The sequence below is a fragment of the Anarhichas minor genome, unplaced genomic scaffold (assembly GCF_050575085.1).
Source record: "Anarhichas minor isolate MPS153535 unplaced genomic scaffold, ASM5057508v1 ptg000004l, whole genome shotgun sequence".
Lineage (NCBI taxonomy): Eukaryota > Metazoa > Chordata > Actinopteri > Perciformes > Anarhichadidae > Anarhichas > Anarhichas minor.
In genome coordinates this window covers 9,003,798-9,024,294 of record NW_027466450.1, presented here as the reverse complement: position 1 = coordinate 9,024,294, position 20,497 = coordinate 9,003,798, and the positions used below count along the sequence as shown (strand labels likewise).

At 40.7% G+C, this 20,497-nt stretch overlaps 1 protein-coding gene across 1 annotated transcript; it reads left to right on the top strand.

Moving 5' to 3' along the window:
• Positions 1-293: 293 nt before the first annotated feature.
• Positions 294-20,433, top strand: LOC142968657 (sacsin-like). The gene is made up of 8 exons (XM_076108635.1): positions 294-417; positions 1,588-1,633; positions 2,026-2,113; positions 5,498-5,609; positions 6,394-6,540; positions 6,655-8,080; positions 8,428-8,516; positions 8,634-20,433. The coding sequence occupies exons 2-8, from the start codon at positions 1,605-1,607 to the stop codon at positions 19,589-19,591; spliced, it is 12,849 nt and encodes a 4,282-aa protein (XP_075964750.1). The 5' UTR covers positions 294-417; positions 1,588-1,604; the 3' UTR covers positions 19,592-20,433.
• Positions 20,434-20,497: the final 64 nt, after the last annotated feature.

Here is a 20,497-nt window from a genome sequence, read left to right as displayed (position 1 = left end):
TGAATGTTCCCTTTATAAGGTGTGCTTTAGTAATCCAACATCACAGATACAACCGACACATCATGATGATATTGTAGCTAGATTTATGATTTGTTGTCTTTGGTAGTGAGCTGCATTCAGAAACTTTACACGGACACGATGCCTCCGTGCCTCGAAACTCGAAACTTAATAGTTTCATTTCATTGTAGATGTAAGAAGAAACGGCCTGTCTTTAGCTTTGATTTTGCGTCTTACTTAAGTTTCGTTTCGTACGAATGACACACGATGTGTGGAAAACAAAAGAGACAGAACGACGTGTGGTTTTGGGGTTGGACATCAGCAGCCTTTATAAATAGTAGAACTGATGGATCATCATTAGTTTCTTTCGCAAACTTGGAAGCCGCAGAACTGATGCGACTCTTCACAAATATGACTCAGGTAACTTTACGTTTGTTTTAACCAATGTGTCATAAGTATTATTTGATTAGCATATCAGAGTAAATAAATTAACTAAATACACGGTAATTATTGGAGGAAAATGCGTACAGCGATATCCAACATACAGAGGAAACTATTTAATGCCAGAGAAATGTATCCGCGAAATAAGTTACATTTGAAATACTCATGAAAACAAACGGGGCGTTTTCTCAGAGATTAGGATTTATAATTGTTTTGTACTTTTCGCTCAAATGCCATCGAAAGCTAATTGATGTATTTATTTTGTATAAAGTCTGATATAAATTTCTGCATGGATCCATTTCCTGGTTTGGCGTGAACAGTGTGATCAGCCTACAATTCCACCAGAGAGGGATACAAACTTTTTCAGTATTTTCAAATCAATATACTGCTATATTGTTATTTCCGTGTTAGACTAGCCCTAGTTAGACTACCGCTGTGAGCGCCTCAGGTGAGGCAGAGCGGCTCGTCCTCTAATCAGAAGAAGGCTGTGCCATCGGTGTGTGAGTGATTAGTTTCTGATGGCCAGGTGGCACATTGCATTGATCAGACGAGTTTTTATAACACAGATTTAACAAAGACCCGCCACTAAACTACAACTATAAGAATCAGGACAATAAGTTTATCAATTTAAATATTTCAGTAATTAACCAAAAAATAGAGCACCAATGAAACTAATGTACTTTAAAGATATAAACAAAATCTCCAAGCCATAAATCCCAAATCCCCCATGATGTGGCGGACACTTGGTACATTCCAATTGGCCACTTCCTGTATTTAAAGGCGCCGCTGATTGAGGTGCTTCCTTTGCTCCAGTCTGCCAAGATTTCCATGACCTCATCAAAGTCATCCAGTGTTGCTGTTTAGAAGTTAACTAAATATGTGCACAACTGCCAACAATACTAAATGAGTATGATGTATGTACACAGTTGTGTGTGAAACAAAAGCAATGTACCATCTGTTTGCTGAGTCGCCTGCAATGTGCATAATGTCAACAGATAAACAAAACTCAACGAAAGGATAAATTAACTATAGAAAACTAAATTTGTGCAGGAGTGTTACCGACACTTACATTAGCTGTGTGGCAGCAGGTGCAGCCATAACATGGAATTGTTCTGCAATGTAATGCCATGTACTCTGACTCTCTTACAGCCTCTGAGCCTGAAAGGATGAGTTCGAAGACCAAGAAAAAAACTGGGTGAGCTGCACTTCTCTTTTTAGCTTGTTTTATGTGCAAACTGAACCATCAAGGGAATAACATGCTATGTTGACCAAAGTGCAGTGAAGCAACATTTGAGTTGAAATCATGTCATCCCCAGCCCGAGGATTGTATAGATTGCTTTTTTGAGGAAGTTTAATGTGTATGGCTGTATATTGCCTTTATGCCTAACATCTTGTTTGGACTGTAACTTCAGGCTCTTAATTTTTTACTGTTTTATTGTACAGAAGTAAGTAAAACATAATACATGCTGGTGGAACTTGACTCAAATCCCATCTCTTCCTACCTTAATTGCTTCAGGAGGACTCACTCTGTGTTGATTTTAATTTTAACTCTAGTTTCTGACTCTTTAATTCTCCCGCTTTGTTTAGAACGTCCTTTGGGGCAACAGCTCCGCCCTTCATTGACTACCTGCAAGATATTCTCCGTCGGTATCCAGATGGTGGACAAATTTTGAAGGTGGGTAAAATGCTCCGTCAAATACTGGTTTGTAATAATTTCTTTGTATAGCATTTCATATTTTCTCACTGATGGATAGCATTATTCTTTAGATCCAGCTAATACACATGGATTTTGGAAGTCCATTTCTTTTGGTATGACCAGCGTGGTTGCTAAACATGTTGATCCTGTTTGAATTATTTTGAATCCTGAAAACAGGTGATTTTATTTGATTTACAGACTTTTAGGATACGAAATATGAACGAAATATTCAAATTGCACTTTTTGTCCTGTCAATAAAACAACAAATGATGTGTCACACTCAATGAATGCATGGATGACATTGGTTTTTAATTGTATAAAACCAGAGGGGCCCCCACCCAGGGAGAACACATTCATGAGCAAGTGAGGTTTTGCCAACATCTTTTTGAATTGAATGTATTGTGCCCTGTTAAATAATAATGGCAAACAAATGAAGACCGTTTCTGTTTAATGTTGACACATTGGCTGTATTCCCCACAATAGAAATCTCATTTGGGTTAACTGGTCAGTGAAGCAGTCCTTTGTGTTGGAGGTAAATAACTTCATGTAATGTCACCAACTGTGAGAGCCTGTTTAAGACACTGCTCAACAAAAATGTATCCAATGTTAGGGTCATGCTGAGTAATCTGCCAATTTTCTAATCTTTTTCATTTGCTTAGCTTGACACTGTGGCGTAAAACATGCTCCCATAAGTTGTTGTTTTTCACAGCAGAAATTTTCAGTTGTCATGGTAGGAAAAGCACGGGTGTTACTATATAAAAACGAGTCTATTTAAGTTTACAAGTAAGCCAAAACAGTGCTCTAACACGCACAGTACTAGGAACCTGAAACTGATTACTAACTAACTCATTTATAATATCAATAGCATCTATACTATTCCGACAATGATGTGTCCAAATGTTCTGGTAATGTTGGGATCTGGCAGGAGCTTGTTTGGTTATCAGCAAGTATGAAAATTAAATTGTTGACATTAATACAAATATGAATAACGGGGCACCACCCTGAGATCAGGGACCAATAACCAAACTAGGGGATGGACTCAAATTCAGAGAGACACGGGGAGCAGAAGAATAAATGCTGTTTTTTAATAACCAAGACAATGTTAAAAACACAACTTCCAAAAGTCCAAAAATGTGTAACACAAAATCCAAGGAAAACCAGAACGGGCAAAACACTAAACGGGATCAGGTAATTTGGAAAAAGGCACGAGGGATACATACAGGATAGCAGGGAATATTCCGGGAAGTAGAGCAGAACGGACGAACCAACACAGACGGGGAACAGGGTTTAAATACACTGGGAAGGTGTAGGTGATTAGACACAGGGAATCAATCAGGGGCAGGGCACACAATCACAAAGGCGGGAAGTGAAGTCAACATGGGACACGAGGCAAAATAAAACGGGGAAACAAACTAAACCAAGACCGTGACACTCAAACTGCCCATAGTCAAAGTGCTATTGCACATTAAGAGTGAACAGTGAAGGTTGAATTCAAACACAAGCCACGATATCCAGCTATTATCACAATACACATACACAAAGTAATCTCAGAAAACTGCTCTTTAAAGTATAACCGAGTTTATTTACTTCTAACAATACTGATCAAGTCAATAATATAAACTAACAATTACAATAACAAGGGGAGGGAGAGAGAACTACAAAAATGGCGGCCGCAATCGCGTATGTGATTACGCTATGCAAAACTACAAAATGGCGGATGTGATCTCGTAACCACGTGAGACTACAAAATGGCGGAGGAGAGAGAAAACTACAAAGATGGCGAAATTGTCTCGTCTGTGATTATGCTACGCAAAACTACAAAAATGGCATAGAATCAACGATTATTTAATGGTCTAATGAGGCACACAATACAGGCCGTGCTTACACACCACATACGTCTGAGATGAGCATAACAACACAACCTGTATGTTTGTGTGGGTTAGTTTAATTAAACAATAAGGAGAATAAAAACACTAAAAACAAGGCAGACCCTCACCGCCGCAGTAAAATTAGCAACTGTTACTTTATCACACAGAAACCTGACTGGCAAACTCAGATTCGGCAGATGCAGCACTGGACCTTTAACTAACAAAGCACAGATTATCAACCTTACTCGTGGTGGTGGATTTAAACACTATTATAGCTGTATGGATCAGCACTCTTACAACAGCATTGAAACAACACAACAGTCATTTTTACACGGAACTCGGTGGTCTGTAAAAATGCACAATAACACGTTAACATTACAGTTAAAATTAAAAACAAAACAAACAAGGTTACAAATACACTATGACCTATCTCTGCCCAGACAAAAGCGTCTTACTTTGAAATTGCTTCGTAGCGGACGGTGCGTTTCTTAGAATTTCTGTCTTCAGCTTTGGTGGTAGCACTGATATGTCTCGGTGACATCATGGCCGTATCACAGAGGTCCCCCGTGGTGCCTATAGCCCTCCTCCAATGAGACCCCAGTGTTGGTTTGGACCCAAATCTCACATATAGATGAGATTTACTGTCTGGTGGGGTTTGGTGTGGTTAAACTCGAATCAGGCTGTTGAACTGCTAGGTAGGCAAAATTCCTTTGTCTCAACCACATTGTGAAGTCCCAACAGTAAAAAAAGCACTGATAAAACAGTTATTATCAACACATGTTAACACTGGATTGCTTCTTGTTAATTGACTCAAACATTGGAGTTATTTTCCATTTGACTATACACTTCAGATACCAGTTCCATTCATCATAAAATTATATGTAAATATAAGTCGATACAATTCAACAACACTACAAACTACACCCTCAAAAATGACCAGAAATGACTTTCTGAGGCAATGTCAACAAAACTGAACATAATAAACCACATTTATGACAGAGCCACTGAATTTGATTGTATTAGATTTAGCCTTGGGTGTAATAAATCAACTGGTAACTCCATGTAATGTTGATAGTCTATCAATTTCTCACTCTTCTTAAAGTGGCACTCTGCACGCCCACAAAGGTGTTTTGAATTACTCTCGCTGATTTGACCCTCAGTCTTGTGGAAACTGGTTGGAGATGTGCTGGAAAGGACATTTCGCCAAGCACTATGCACTAATGAGAACGATAAAGGGGAATGGGTTTCCCATGTCAATCAAGCATAGTTTGTACACGCCCACACAGTCCTGAGACGGGGTCTAATTAGGCAACATAGTTGAAGTGAAAACACCTGTGTAGTTGGACTAAGGGTGTGCTGGGGCTTTAACTATACTCTTATGTTGCCCATATTTGGAGCTTGGCATAGTGGCAGTTGTGCAGAGGAACGTGGTAATCCTTGAGTATTAGATTTGGTCTGCTAAGCTCTAATGGTTATTGTTTTTATCTGACAACAGGAGCTGATTCAAAATGCAGATGATGCTCAAGCCACGGAAGTGGTTTTCATCCATGATGAGAGAAGCTATGGGACTGAGAGCCTTTGGACCAATGAATTGGGAGAATACCAAGGTATGTCGCATCTACAACAGTCGTGATGTATTTTTCAACAAAAATGTATATGAGAAAATTGATAAGAGCAAATATTCTTAGCCAGTAATCAAAATGTCAGCCCTGGAGTTTGTATGCGATTGTTGTTGTCATGTGGGTTTCCTCCCATAGTCCAGGTTGTTTTACCAAAGAGAAAAAGTGCAATGTTTTATTCATTAAAACTAAATTAATTTTTATCTTGACAATACATTTTCTGGCGACCTGACACAAACTTTGTTCTTATGATCACTTGATAAGATAGCATTAGGGTCTAATATGCTAAATCATTTATATTCAGCAGAAATAAGGATGTCTTTTCTACATTTCTCTAAATGTACAATAGACTGTGGTCACCACATTAGGATATTAAAAGAGCTTAAAATGTTCCTATTTTAGTCAACACTTTACAATATTGAGACCTTCTGGCGGAAATTGCCTCATGTCTACTGATTATATGTTTTCAACCTCAGCCTCTTAAACCATTATACCTCACTCAATGCATGCTGGGATCGATTTCAACATCAGCAGTTATAGAACATTTCACACTTTTCAACGTAAACCTTCATAATGTGTCCTAGTTTACTTCCTGCGACAGTGCAAGGAACCTATAGAAGAAGTAAGGGTCATTATGTCACTGAACTCGTATTGGTGCCCAGCTGGAGGAATTAATATTAACCAGCTCTCTAGATTTGTTGCCTATTATTGTCAGGAATCACCAAATTGAAAAAATGAATGAACACATTAAATTATTATTGTGTTTGCAAAGGTCCTGCTCTCTACGCCTACAACAATGCAGCGTTCACCGAGGATGACTGGAAGGGAATTCAGATGGCAGGACGCAGTGGCAAGCGCAATGACCCAAACAAAGTCGGGAGGTTTGGAATCGGCTTCAACTCTGTTTACCACATAACAGGTGAAACTATGTACAGATACACTTGTATAGCGAATTGTCTTAGCTTGAGTTTTTGTCTTTAGAGAACATGCAAAGTAAATTCATGGGGCAATATCTGTTTTACTTCATTCACAGATGTGCCAAGTATATTCAGTTCAGAGCACCTTGGCATGATGGACCCCCAAGAAACAATATTTGGAGAAAGGAGGGGGGGTTTTCTGTGGTCGTTGGATGATGCAGAACACCAAGAAGCTCTAACTACTATGCATGATCAGTTCCAACCCTTTCGAGATATAGTTTCACTTGTAAGCAAACGAGAATGGTCAAAAGTCATCATGGAGGATCAGCACTTTGACGGGTCACTTTTCAGGTTCCCCTTGCGCAATAAGGCATCAGATATTTCAGATAATCTATATGACTCTAACAAGGTGGTTGAGCTTTTTGATAGCTTCATTATGGATGCAGACTTGAGCCTTCTGTTCCTGAAAAATGTGACCTCTGTGTCCTTGATACATATCGATGTACATGGCACTGTTAACACCAGACTTGAAGTGAACTCCTCAGTCCCCACAGATGTCATTCTGGAGTCAGAAGAGGAGTCAATCGTCGAGGGTTCAACAAGGTTCAAATTGATAACCCTCAACTCAGAGGACCAAAAAGAAACAAAGTGGCTTGTGACAACATGTACCATGAAAGAAGGCAATGTGGAAAATCTTGATTCACTTGCAAAAAAGTTGAGCTTTTTCCCTCAAGTTGACTTGGCATTCCCTTGTGGTGAGAAGAGAGACTGTAGTGAGAGTAGACTGAGCTGCTTTCTTCCTCTCCCAAACAATGAATCCAACAAGACGGGACTCCCAGTTTATATCAACGCGTGCTTTGGCCTCACGGACAACAGAAGACACATCAAGTGGCAAGAGGAAGACCAGAAACATGACGAACATGCTGTGTGGAATGAATTGCTGATGAAGGAGGTGCTCCCACAGGCATACCTCATGATCATGCAAGATGCCATCAAACTTGCCCAAGAATCTATTCTGCCTGTCTCTTCCGTGTACGATCTTTGGCCAGATATCGCCCAGATAAAGCACAAAGACAAGTGGCATGCCGTTGCTCTGGATGTTTTTCATCACTTATTCCGACAGAATGTGGCTGTCCTCTCTCTTGCCAAAGATGAAAGAGAGTTCATCACTCTATCGGAAGCCGTGTTCCCCTGTAATGGACCAACAAGCCCTGACATAGTGGCCGCCATTAAAAGGACTTTGGTTTCATGTGGAGAAAATCTTGTCACTTTACCAGGTAGTGTTGCAAGAGCTATAAAGGAGGCTTATCCACACTTCAACACCCTAAAACACGTGACTCCAACTTTCCTAAGGGACATTCTCCGTAGGGTGCACATCATCTCTAAAGACGACAAACTCTGGCTTTTGGAATATGTCTTAAGTGATGGCAAATACAGAGAACTCGAGGGTCTTCAGCTACTTCCACTCAACGATGGCTCTTTCAGATCTTTCTCAAACAAAGAGGAGGACACTGCTTTAATTCACAGCAAAGAATTTCCAAGGTATGTTTTACATTTTTGGCTTCATTCTCTTTACAGTCTAGATATTAAATAGATTAACAGAAGTTTATAATAATTTTATGTAATTTAAAGCAATTACATCACAAGCTACTAAAGCTATTACATACTACGTTTCCAAATGTTGGCGGCAGTTCCCCAAAGCCAAACCTAGGATCATTTGTATTGATTGGCTCACACTTGCTTCAGTATATTATTTGACAATTACTATTATTTATTTCTGTTTAGATTGTAAAAGAATAAATATTTGGTCACTCAATGTACACCAAGATCATATGCCAATGTCCTTGTTTTTGTTACATGCACAATGAACAAACTTATCTTCTGTGCAGAGTCTTGCTACCATTCTGCAAACATCTCTTCATCCCAGATGATCTCAATCCAGCCTGCAGTACCCACCTGAAAGAACTGGCCAGACAAAGTAGGAAATGTCATTTTATAGTAAAGTGATTTGAAAGTTATTTACATCTGTCATCTGCATGTTTTCACACTACACAAACATTTATGTATATATATATTTTTTAAATCTATTTTTCAGATTTCTTCAAGGTCATCAACATTAAAGCACACCACGTTGCCGAATATACAAGGAGGTATTTGCCACAGGACTGGAAGCAGATGAAGACGGGGCTTGTTACCTGGGACATCAGCAGCAGCAGCCAACATCCACCCTTAGACTGGCTCCAAGAATTCTGGAAATTTCTCAACACTCACTTCAAAGAGTTAAGTAGTTTCACTGGAATGCCATTAATACCAGTCAGTCCCGTCTCTGTCAGTCAGTCTGTGTCACTAGCAAGACTAGAGCGGCAAACAACCCTCATTTTTCAGAAAAGCAAGCAGATGAACTTGCCAGAACAAATAGCTCAGTTGGTGAACAAAGTCGGTGGCACAGTGGTGAGAGGAAACGATTGGCTCACACACAAAGACCTCGACTCGTATGTGCTGTGCCCATCTCCAAGGAGTGTCATGAAAGTCTTGGCAAATTTAGATTCTCAGAATCTCATCAGAGAATTCAAGACTGCATCTTACAAAGCACGAGAAGAACTGAAAGATTATCTCTCTCATCTGGATCCTCGTGTGGATGCTCTCTCAACCACTGAGAACGATTTACTCTCAAAGTTGCCTCTGTTTCAGACCATGAAAGGTTCCTGTGTTGCAGCTCAATCAAAACAAGCTGTGGATCTAATTTCTGGTCTAACGGTACCAGCAGAGTTCCCTATGCCCGATTCCGTTGTGAAGTGTGCAACTGAGGCTGATCGCAGACTGTTACAGCTGCTCAAAGTTAAACTCTTGAGCACCACTGACGCGACCAATCTTCTCATTGATTGTATCGAGAGGGGGACTTGCAGAAAAGAAGACACTGAGAAAATCATGACTTGGATTTTACAGCATGGCGATATCCTTTTCTCTCAAAGTCAGACCTTGAAAGGCAGATGTAAGGACTTGAGCTTCATTGAAGTGAATGGAAATCTGAAAAAGACCTCAAGCTTTTTTGATCCAAGAATTGAAAACTTTAAAGTCATTTTTGAGTCTGATTTCTTCCCCCCACCTTCATACACTCACACATCACAGATGCTTCAAAGCCTAACAGATCTCGGATTGCTATATAAAGAAGTAGATGTGTCACCTGAGCACTTGCTTCAAGCCGCCACACTGATTGATAGACGTCATGCTGATTCTCGAACTGAAGCTCTCAATAGAGCTCAGGTGCTCTTGAAGATGTTGGACACAAATGATCTACTCTCAAAGTTTTCTGAAGACCAGCTTCATCGCCTCAAGATGCTAAAATGGATCCCATGTCCTAATCCTGGTAATTCTTACCAGACAACTTCTTTCTTCTGCCCGAATGAAATAAGAGATTCTGTGTACAACAACATTGTTGGGCATGTGATGCCTCTGGTGGAAAAGTTCAGTGACAGAATGAGCAGCCAACTTGGTCTGAAACGCCTGCCCCCACCTGAAAAAGTGATCGAGAATTTGTCAGTCTTGACATCAAAAGCACAGGAAATGTCTGATCCTGACACAAATGCGGATTTCAAAAAGGAGTTGCATAGCATTTACAAACACATGCAAGACCACATTTCTGTATATTCAACAAAGATGAACAAGGACACACCCTGGCTGTGGAGCCACAACCAGTTTGTATCACTGCAGGATCTGGTTCTAGACTACCCACCAAATCTTGATCTGAGCTCTTACATTGGGAAGGTGCCAAATGAATTTCGGCCATACAAGAACTTGCTCCGAGAGTTTGGCCTGAGAATGTCGCTTTCAGATGAAGAAATTATTGGTATTCTTTATTCCATCCAGAAAACCATTGAAGAAAGGCAACAGCCATTTGCAAATGCCTCTGAGGTAAAGGTGTCAGTAGAAATTCTTAACTGGCTGTGGAGAGAGAAGAAGACAGTTCAGGATGACACCCCAGTGCCAGTCCTCATAGAGGGTGAACAACATACCCTAAAACCACTGTCAACCGCAGTCTTCTGTGATGTCAGCAAAAATGGGTTGAAGGAGCTTACGTACAGCGAGGAAGAAATTCACGTTGTACATGAAGAAATCCCAAAAGCAGCTGCTGAATGGTTTAACATCCGATTTCTCAGTACCCACATCCTTGATCCAGAGTTAGTGGGAATAGAACAGTGTGGACAATCTGAACCGATAACAATGAGGATAAAAAACATTCTTAAAGAGTATGATGAAGAAAGTGACATCTTCAAAGAGCTCATTCAAAATGCAGAGGATGCTGGGGCAGATGCCTGCAAATTCTTGGTGGATTTCAGAGTACACAAAGATAGCCCTGAAAGTCTCATTGACCCTGACATGACTCTTTGTCAAGGACCTTGCCTTTGGGCATTTAATAACGAGCAGTTCACAGCTGAGGATTGGAAAAATGTTGTCAGAGTTGGCTCTGCCTCGAAGGAAAACAAGGTGGAAAAAATTGGAAAGTTTGGACTTGGATTCAATACTGTGTATCATGTGACAGATGTTCCTTCTATCCTCAGTGGCAACAGTCTTCTCATACTTGATCCAAATGTGACACACCTCAAGAAGCACATCAAAGTTAATACAAATCCTGGAATCAAGCTGGATCTCTCTCAGAAACGACTTTTTCATTGCTTTCCTGGTCAGTTTGGACCATATGAACGCATTTTTGATTGTAATTTCAGCAGACAAAGTCCCCCTGGGCCCTATCCAGGCACTCTGATCAGACTACCTTTCCGAACTGAAGAAGAGGCTTTAAAGTCAGAAATAAGTTCAAAGGTGTATCACAAAGACGATATCATCACTTTTCAACAGCACTTTACTAACAATTCACAAACGCACCTGCTGTTTTTGAAGAACATCAATACATTGTCTCTACAACGTATCTCAAACAATGTATCAACTCCTCCAAGAGATGATGAAATAGAAACCGTCCTCACTGTCTCCAAAACCACTGTGAGTACGATGAGGATTACTGATGAAACCAATTTGTCAAAGCAAAGTGGAGCTGAGACATCATTGATGAAACTTGATGGAAAATGCGAAGAAGTCATTGACTGCGGCACAGTCAACATTGTCCAAATAACTAGTCAGCAATCTGGTGTAACTGAAGTCCAGCCCTGGCTACTGTACAACTGCTTTGGGACACATCGGTCGTTGCAAATGGCCCTTAAAGAAAACAAGCAAGCCAGGTTCTCTTTGCCCATCGGGGGGGTTGCTGTGCCTTTGCAGATGGATCCAGAAACAGGGAAACTGGCCTCATTACAAACAGATCTTGTCGGACAGGCATTTTGCTTCCTCCCTCTTTCCATTCACACAGGTCTTCCAGTCAATGTAAATGGAACATTTGCTGTGACAAGTAACCGAAAAGGTCTGTGGGAGAGTGGGGTGAAACATGACTGGAACAAAGCCCTTCTTCAGGATCCAGTAGTGACGGCATATGTTACTGCACTTTTGGCATTAAAGAAAATGTCTGAAAACAAGCAACTGGAACCTTACTGTTATCACACATTTTTGCCTGATAGAGAGAAAGTGAGTGATACTTTCAAGCCTTTGGTTGATGCATTGTACTCCACCATTGCTCAGAACTCTATTGGCCCAGAGCTCTTTAGTGATGGAGAACATTGGTGCTCAATTAACAATGCCATATTTCTACATGAGAGCATCGAAGAGGATAAGGACATCAGTGCACTTGTAGTGAAGGTATGCAAGGAACATGCAAAAGCACCCAACCATGTTGTTCCTCTTCCACTGTGGTTGAGAAATGGCTTCAAACAGTCTGGCCTTGAGAAAGTTTTACAGGAGAGAACATGGAACTGGGACACGTTTTACCAAGAAGTAGTGTTTAACAACCTTACTACCATGGATTCTAAGACTAGAGATACTCTTGTGCTGCATGCTATTGACCTAAATAACAAAGACATTGACAAACTACTGGTCTGCTATCCATGCATCCCCACAAAAGGTGGACAGCTCCAGCTTATCAGGAAACTTGTGAATCCGTCAGGGAGAGTGTCCTGTCTTTTTGAAATAGAAGAGGGACGCTTGCTTGGTGGGACAAAAAATGACTTTTGCTCCCCCAAAAGGATTCAACGCTTGTTGGAACTTGGAATGGCAAATGATGATCTCCCGCTGGAAGACATCACACAGAAAGCAGGCACAATCCCCAAAACCTGGAGCACAGACAAAAAGAAGGCATATGTGCATTTGAATTGCCTTCTTGAACTTATGAAGAGTCACACGAATGACGAAGACTCTCCCCACTGGGAAACATTAAGGATGACTGAATTTCTCCCAGCATTTTCCCCCGGTGACACAAAAATGGACAGAAATGTAACATTTCAAAAACCCACTGATATTTTCATTGGCAAATGCTCCCCACTCGTTAACATGACACAACATGTGCTTGATACCAATCTGAAAATACACAATAATGATCCAGTCCTGCACATTTTGGGAGTTCATGACAGCCCAAGTCCTGAGGAAGTGCTTCAGCAGCTGCAAGAAGCCTGTGAGCAATCTGAAACCATTGACGCGTCCATGCTTCACAAAATAGCATCTGAATGCTATAAGTTCCTGGATCTGTGGCTCGGTGATCCTGGGGATTCCACTTTAATTTCACAGAGGGCAAATTCATTCCCATTCATTCTTGTTGGCAATACGTTTGTAAATGTGAATTGTGTAGCTGAAAGTGGGCAATTTGAAGCAAAACCCTATCTCTACGTTCTTCCAACTGCCTTCAATGGTTTCAGGAGGCTCTGGGAAAGTGTAGGTGTTGAAAAATGTTTTACAACCATTCAGTTTCAAAATGTGCTTCAGGAACTGCACTCTCTACATGGTAACAAGACCCTGCCAAAGAGTGATCTAACAATTTGCCTCACAATTCTCAAAGAAGGGATATATGAGCCAGAAGAGAAAACAACTATTGACTATCTCATACCCAACGAACATGGTGTTTTACAACCTGCAAGTGAGATATTTTACAACGACAGCCCATGGATGCCAGTCGCTTCAGGTGTTGTATTATGTCACAAGTTTATGCCCCGTGCTTTGGCATGCCACTTTGGAATCAAAACTACCAGGCATTGTACCCTCCAAAACTGCGAAGTTGAGAACACTTCACCATTTGCTTTTCAGTTTGAACAGCAGGAACAACTAACTGTTCGAATTAAAAACATAATTTCAGCCTATCCAGCTAAGAAGGATATCCTCAAAGAGCTTATTCAAAATGCTGATGATGCAGAGGCAACAGAAATTCACTTTGTTTGGGACAAAAGACATCATGGCAAAAAAAAAACATTTGGGGAGAAATGGAACCCGCTGCAGGGTCCAGCACTGTGTGTGTTCAACAACAAAGTGTTTTCTGACACTGACCTGGCTGGCATTCAACAGCTGGGAGAAGGAGGAAAGCACAACTCTCCAGGGAAGACAGGAAAATACGGAGTAGGATTCAACTCTGTTTACCATCTGACTGACTGCCCCTCAATCCTCACTGGAGATGAAATACTCTGCATTTCTGATCCCAATCAGAAATACATTGAAAGTTATTCAGACAAACCACTCTCTGGCACTGGCTATAACCTAGTTGACACTTTCAAGAACATGTACATGGATGTCTACAAATCTTTTCTTCCAGACCAATTTTCTCTTAAAGAAGGCACCATGTTCAGATTACCTCTAAGGACCATGGCAAACGACTCTAAAATATCCCTGAATGGAGTCACTGACGAGGATATGGAAGAACTATGCTCTGCACTCTCTGAAGATCCCGAAGGACTAATTCTGTTTCTGAAAAACATCTGCAAAATAACATTCCATGAAATCCAGGAACATTCAGGGGAACTTGAAACCATCTTTGAAGTTGAAAAAAGTGTACCAGAGGAATGCAGAGAAAGAAAAGAGGCTTTTGTAAAACTTCAACAAAATGCGCTGCAATCTGACAAAGCAACAACGGCAGACAAGGCTGTTTATGAAACCTTGATTTCAACCTCCAAGAAAAGACAAACTAGATGGATCATTGCGGAACAGTTTGGCTCATTTAAAATCAATGGTGACAGAGAGCTAACACTATCAGACAAACTTCCCCAAGTAGCCATAGCAGCGCGTGTGAGCTTAAAGATCGGCAAGAGTTCAGATCCAGGACTATCTAGCCCTATGGATTTTAATGGACAAGCCTTTTGTTCACTTCCTTTGCCAGGGAGAACTGGACTGCCAGTGCACATCAATGCAAACTTTGAGGTAGATTCTGCCAGGAGAAGCCTTTGGAAAGAAGATGGGCAGAGTCGTAAATCTGACTGGAATGAATCTTTGAGACAGAATGTCATTGCTCCACTGTATGCAGATCTCCTCCATCACATCAGCTGTGGCATTGCGAAAAAGAAAATCCCTTGTCAACATATTAGGTCATGCTATGTATGTTTTTGGCCAACTGTGTCCAAAGATGTTGGCCAAGAATGGCATGAAATGATACACGAGGTATACAGATCAATCAAAGAAAGAGGCCTTGATGTGATTCCAGTGATGAGGAGTTTCACACAAATAATTGCAGACCGAAAAGTTATGCAGTACTCCCTTGACTGGTGTAACGTCAGAGAAACTGAGACAACTAAGGCACCTTACCTGACACACTCAGTAAGAGATGAGATCCATCCCATTTTGGAAGATCTTGGAATGACATTGGTTCCGCCTTCCATGCAACAAGTTTGGAGAAGTTTCAGATCCGCTGACATTGAAGTGAAAGATGTGAATCCTTCAACTGTCCAGACTTTCCTGAGAGAAAAACCCCTCAATGACCCAACCCAAACAGATGAGCAGTTACCGTTGCCCATAACTGCCACTCTGATCAGAGATGAAACAAGATTGTCAAAGCTCTTGAGTTTCTGCTTAAATGGTTTGGACTTGAAAAAGGTCACCAAGGACAACTCCAGTTTACTCAATGGGCTACCACTTCTTCTCACAAGAGATAAAGTTTTGAGAGTGTTTAACTCCAAATCTCCTAAACTGATATCAAGATATGAAGGTCTGTTCTTTGGCTACGAGGCCCAATTTGCAGATTATCAGACCAACATAGAGCACATTCATGCTCTACAAAGTTTAAGCCTTGTCAACAGTTTGACGGTTCCCTGTGCAGCGGAATATCTGAAGCCGTTAATTCAGCAGCGTCTCCAGAAGTGTGAAGTTGATGGACACAGTGGTCTTCATGTCCCAAACGAGACCATGTTGGAGTGGTTAAAATCACTTTGGAAGTTCTTAATGAGTGACGTTAAACCTGCAACATCTAGTGGTGATAAACAAGGCCTGACATTAAGTGATGTGAGGCAACTCTTCAGTGACTGTTGCATTTTACCCGTTGTGTTTCCAAGGTCAAACAACAAGCTCTTTCTGCAAACAATGAAAGACATGCCAAGTGTGATTCAGTTTGCCTCAGATAACGACATATCAGGCATCCTCTTTAAACTTGGTTTTATGAAGCTTGACAATGCATTCTTCACAACGTATGTAGGCCTACATGTTCTTTCACTTCTAGGCTCAGAACTTCTGGATGTGAATGATAAAAGCTCTGTGTTGGACCAGGTCGTCAACATTAACCACTCAGAGTTTCCCAAGCTTTCTAATAAAGAGATGAAAGAGCTACAGTGTTTCCTGCAGTCTGGAGTATCCAAGTCCAAAGACAAGCAAAAGTATCAGAGAAACCTCAAGTCGTTGCCATTATTTGAAACAATCCATGGTAACAGAGTGAGGATCGATGGGCCTAAACAGGTATTTATCCTCAACAGTATGTATTCAAATACATTTCCAGATCTGTTCATGCTGTCCAACAGCAGCAGCATTTTTCTCCAAAATAATCCAGATAACTGCAATCTGTCACAAATATTGGAAATCCAAACCCTGACTGATTTGGACTATTTCATGAAGTTCATTCTGCCCATTGTACACACACTCACAGAGATGCAGATGCTTCACTGCCTCAAACTGTTAATGACACCACAATTCAGTTACTCTCAGGATAGGGAGAAAATCATCCCCTCAATGAAGACAGTGAAATTAATTCCCAATTCTCAAGGCAGATTGGAGACGGCATCATATTTCTTTGATGACAGTGTCGAGCTATACAAGAAAATGGTGCCCCAGGAGAGATTTGTGCCTAAGAGATTTTGGACTGAGATGTGTGAAGGAAATCTACTACCAACAAAACCGAAAGACTTACTCAGAGAACTTGGGATGAAGCATGTTGTGTCAAAAGATGACATCATCAATTTTGCACAACAAGTAGAATCAGAAGCAAAAGAAAACGGTCAACTTGAAGAGTTGAAGAAGAAATCATCACTCATTTTCAAAGCAGCCTTGAAGATAGTGAGTGACGACGAACACAAAGGGGGAAAGTTTCTGGAGAGAATAGCTGACATCAAGTTCATTTTTCCAGTGAAAATTCAAAAAGAACTGTGCAACTATCACCAACCATTTGCTGCTGAGAGAACTGCTGTTGGAATAAGAGGGTCTTTGATGGAAAGCGATCCCAAGCATCAAGAATTGATTTGGTCTTCAATGCCAATTATACATCTCCCGGTTTATATGTCACAGAAGCTCCTGAAACTGATGAAGAATGCAGGAGCGCTTGAACAACCACCTTCACACTGTGTAACCACGAACATGAGCGACATCTGTCGGTCACCATGTAAAACTGACAAGTCGATCCAAACCCGTGCTAAGGTGTTTCGAAGTGCGTATGCCTATCTGCAAGCAAACGGGTTTGAAGGACAATCATTGGCTGGTCTTCCAGTTGTGCTGGTTGAAAGAGACAAAGTACTTGTGAGTACTGATTGTGCGGTTTTTTCACTCCCTGATGAACGTGAGTTCAGACCGTATTTGTACAACATTTCCCCGCTGGATGTTATATTCGCAGACTTCTTTAAGAAAATTGGTGTAAAGGACAAACCTACTGCAGCTCAGTATTGTAATGTTCTGGCAGCAGTTTATGCCGATTCCTGTGATAAACAACAACTAAACCCAAACCAACAGAATACCGTGAAACGTGCTGTTGAGCAGTTTTTCAAGTCAATCAACACTGAAGGAAACCAGTCCCTTGACGATGTAAAGACTTTGTATCTTCCTGCAGTAGATGGTAAACTATACCCATCATGCACAATCTACTACAATGACACAGTGTTTGAGATCAAAAGGTTAGAAGAAGCGCTGGAGAATAAGTTCCTGTTGCTCGAGAAACTCAGTGAATGTCATTTGGGCAGTGACAGATATCACCATCAAGGATTGCTGCAATTGCTGCCTCAGAATTTCAAGCCTAAAATGCTGACTCAATTCACTGAGGAGAAATTAGTGGAATCACACATGCAGCTTTGTGAGCTTGAAGCGGACTGTGATTTTAGTGGATGGTTTGACAGACATCTGTCCTCACGAGCATTTACACATGGACTAATTTGCCTGATCAGAGAGCAGTCTAAAGGAGAAACGACACAAGAGGATGCTACTGACATGTGCAGGAAGACGTTTGGCAGTATTCAGATTGTTTGCTGCAAAAGTCTGAAAAAAAAGCTTTGGGTGAACAAACAGCCACTAAACAAAACTGCCACTGACACCGATGTTTTTGTCAAACAAGGGCAACAAGGTTGCACCTTTTACTTGAAACACAACAATACCATGGCTCCCAAGGTGATAAGTGACATCAATATGAAATTGACAAAAGAGATTAATGCTCTTTTAGGTAACATAATGGAATCAACCCAACTCCTAGTCCTCGCACAACTTCTCATGTGTGACAGTCTTCAAGATGTTCTGAGCTGTCTGGCTGAGAATGAGATCCATGACAGTGCTGAAACTGAAAGTGTCCTTAATCCACCAGCCCCTGGATCCGAAATTCCAGAGGAATGGCATGATTCCTTAGACATGGACATCCTCAATAACTTTGAAGAGGGGGAATATGTTGGCTACAACACTAACAACAAGTACATTTATGCAATTGTTGTTGAAGAACTGCCTGGGCACGCTGGACCCTATTCACAAAGATACAAAATAGAAATTGGAGAAGATGAGCCAATTGAAGTCAGTTGTCTTGACCTGTATCAGTTTAAACGACAAAAGAAGCCAGAACCTGGAGGGAGGACTTGCACATCTGCTGAAGCTTCTTGCATGGAGCTGGTGCCACTAGCAGGAGCTGTGCCCCATTCTTCCAAACCATCAGCGACAAGTTCATCTACAAGATCCTCACCAGCAAGATCCTCACCAGCATCTGTTGATGAAGCCAAAAGAGAAATTGACAAATGTTTGGCAGATATCTGGATGCTTCCTGAGGAGGAGAGGCATAAAGCCATCAAACGACTGTACCTTAGATGGCATCCCGACAAAAACCCTGACTGCCAACTTCTTGCAACTGAGGCATTCAAATACTTACAGAATCAAATTGATGAGCTCAGCAGAGGCAAAGGCAAAGGCAAAACTGCAGGCTCGTCCTATTCAGGCAGGAACTCAAATTTCAACAACTTCTATCAGCAATGGAATCAGGAGGCCAGGCATCACAGAGATGGTCGAGAGAGATTCTCTCGAGACAACCATTCCTACAACTTTTGGACCCATAATGAAAATGTCCCAAGTCCAAACAAAGAGGAGGCCAAGCGCTGGTGTCGTCAAGCTCGCTGTGATCTCAACGCAGCTTACAAAGACATTGGTGGGGCGAGCACAGAGTGGTGTCTGTTCAAAATCCATCAAGCAGTGGAAAAGTCTCTCATAGCTGCACAGCTTAAAAGAGATGGTCAACATCCCACCAGCAGCTCCATTTCAGCCCTCGCTATGAAGGTTTCGCTCTACAACCTCCAACTGAGAGTTCTGCCTCAAATTGTCGAGAATCTGAAGACTCTGGGAGTGGATGCCAAAAAGACTCAGTATCCAAACTATCATCCATTTCCCCACATTCCAAATGAACAGTTCAAATCAGAGAATGGAATGGCAGCACTGAACAAGGCATCTGAGCTTCTCAGTAAAGTAGAGGCGTATGTGAATTAGGGATTAGAGAGAAACGCACATGTCATGTTGGCAGAGTCAATTAAAGATTTTTTGACATGTCAAGATGCTGCTAGCCATATCGTGATATTGAAACATTACTATAAACAAAATAATGGTATCACTGACATGCTTATGTTTTGAAACTTCTGAAATGAAAGATGTTTTTTTTTTAGTCTTTACTGAAGACCAGTTTATATATAACTACGTGAAATTGTTCTGAAAATGAAAATATGATTTTTGATTATTTTTGCAATGTTATCATTTAGAACTACTCACAGAGGACCAATATACTCGCTGTATGACTTTGTTATGAAAATGGAAATATGAAAGTTTTTTGCAATGTTATCATTTATAACTACTCATTTAGGAGCAATATAATCGCTGTATGACTTTTTTATGAAGATATAAAAGTTTTTTTGAAACGTCATTTATAATCCAATATAATCAATGTACATTATTGTTATGAGAATGGAAATACGGCAGGTTATTTTTTTGCAAAGTTATGATTTTTACTACTCATGATCACTGTATGACTTTGTCATGAAAATCTGAAAGTTTTTGTAACGTACCATTTATAACTACCAACTTAGGATCAACATATTCACTGTATGACTTTCTGAATATGCAAATTTTTTTTTTTCTCAAAACGATGATTTAAACGTGTATAACTATTCACTGAGGACCAATATAATCTCTGTATGACTTTTTTCCTTATTGGTTTCAAAACATCAAAACACCCGAAGGACTGCAGTTGAAAATTGACCAGCTGGCTCACACTGGCACATACAGAAATGATTGTGAGTTGTCTTTATGAATGAATAAATAAATAAAATGGAATATTATGGTTTGTTATCATTTATAAGTACTCACCCTATCATCGTACTTATCATGTAAACATCAGTTCCT

Excerpts from the sequence above, each read along its gene's own strand:
- LOC142968657 (XM_076108635.1), top strand. The coding sequence starts at position 1,605 with ATGAGTTCGAAGACCAAGAAAAAAACTGG. Across the intron at positions 1,634-2,025 it reads AAGACCAAGAAAAAAACTGG|AACGTCCTTTGGGGCAACAG; the intron begins GTGAGCTGCACT and ends CGCTTTGTTTAG. Across the intron at positions 5,610-6,393 it reads TGAATTGGGAGAATACCAAG|GTCCTGCTCTCTACGCCTAC; the intron begins GTATGTCGCATC and ends GTGTTTGCAAAG.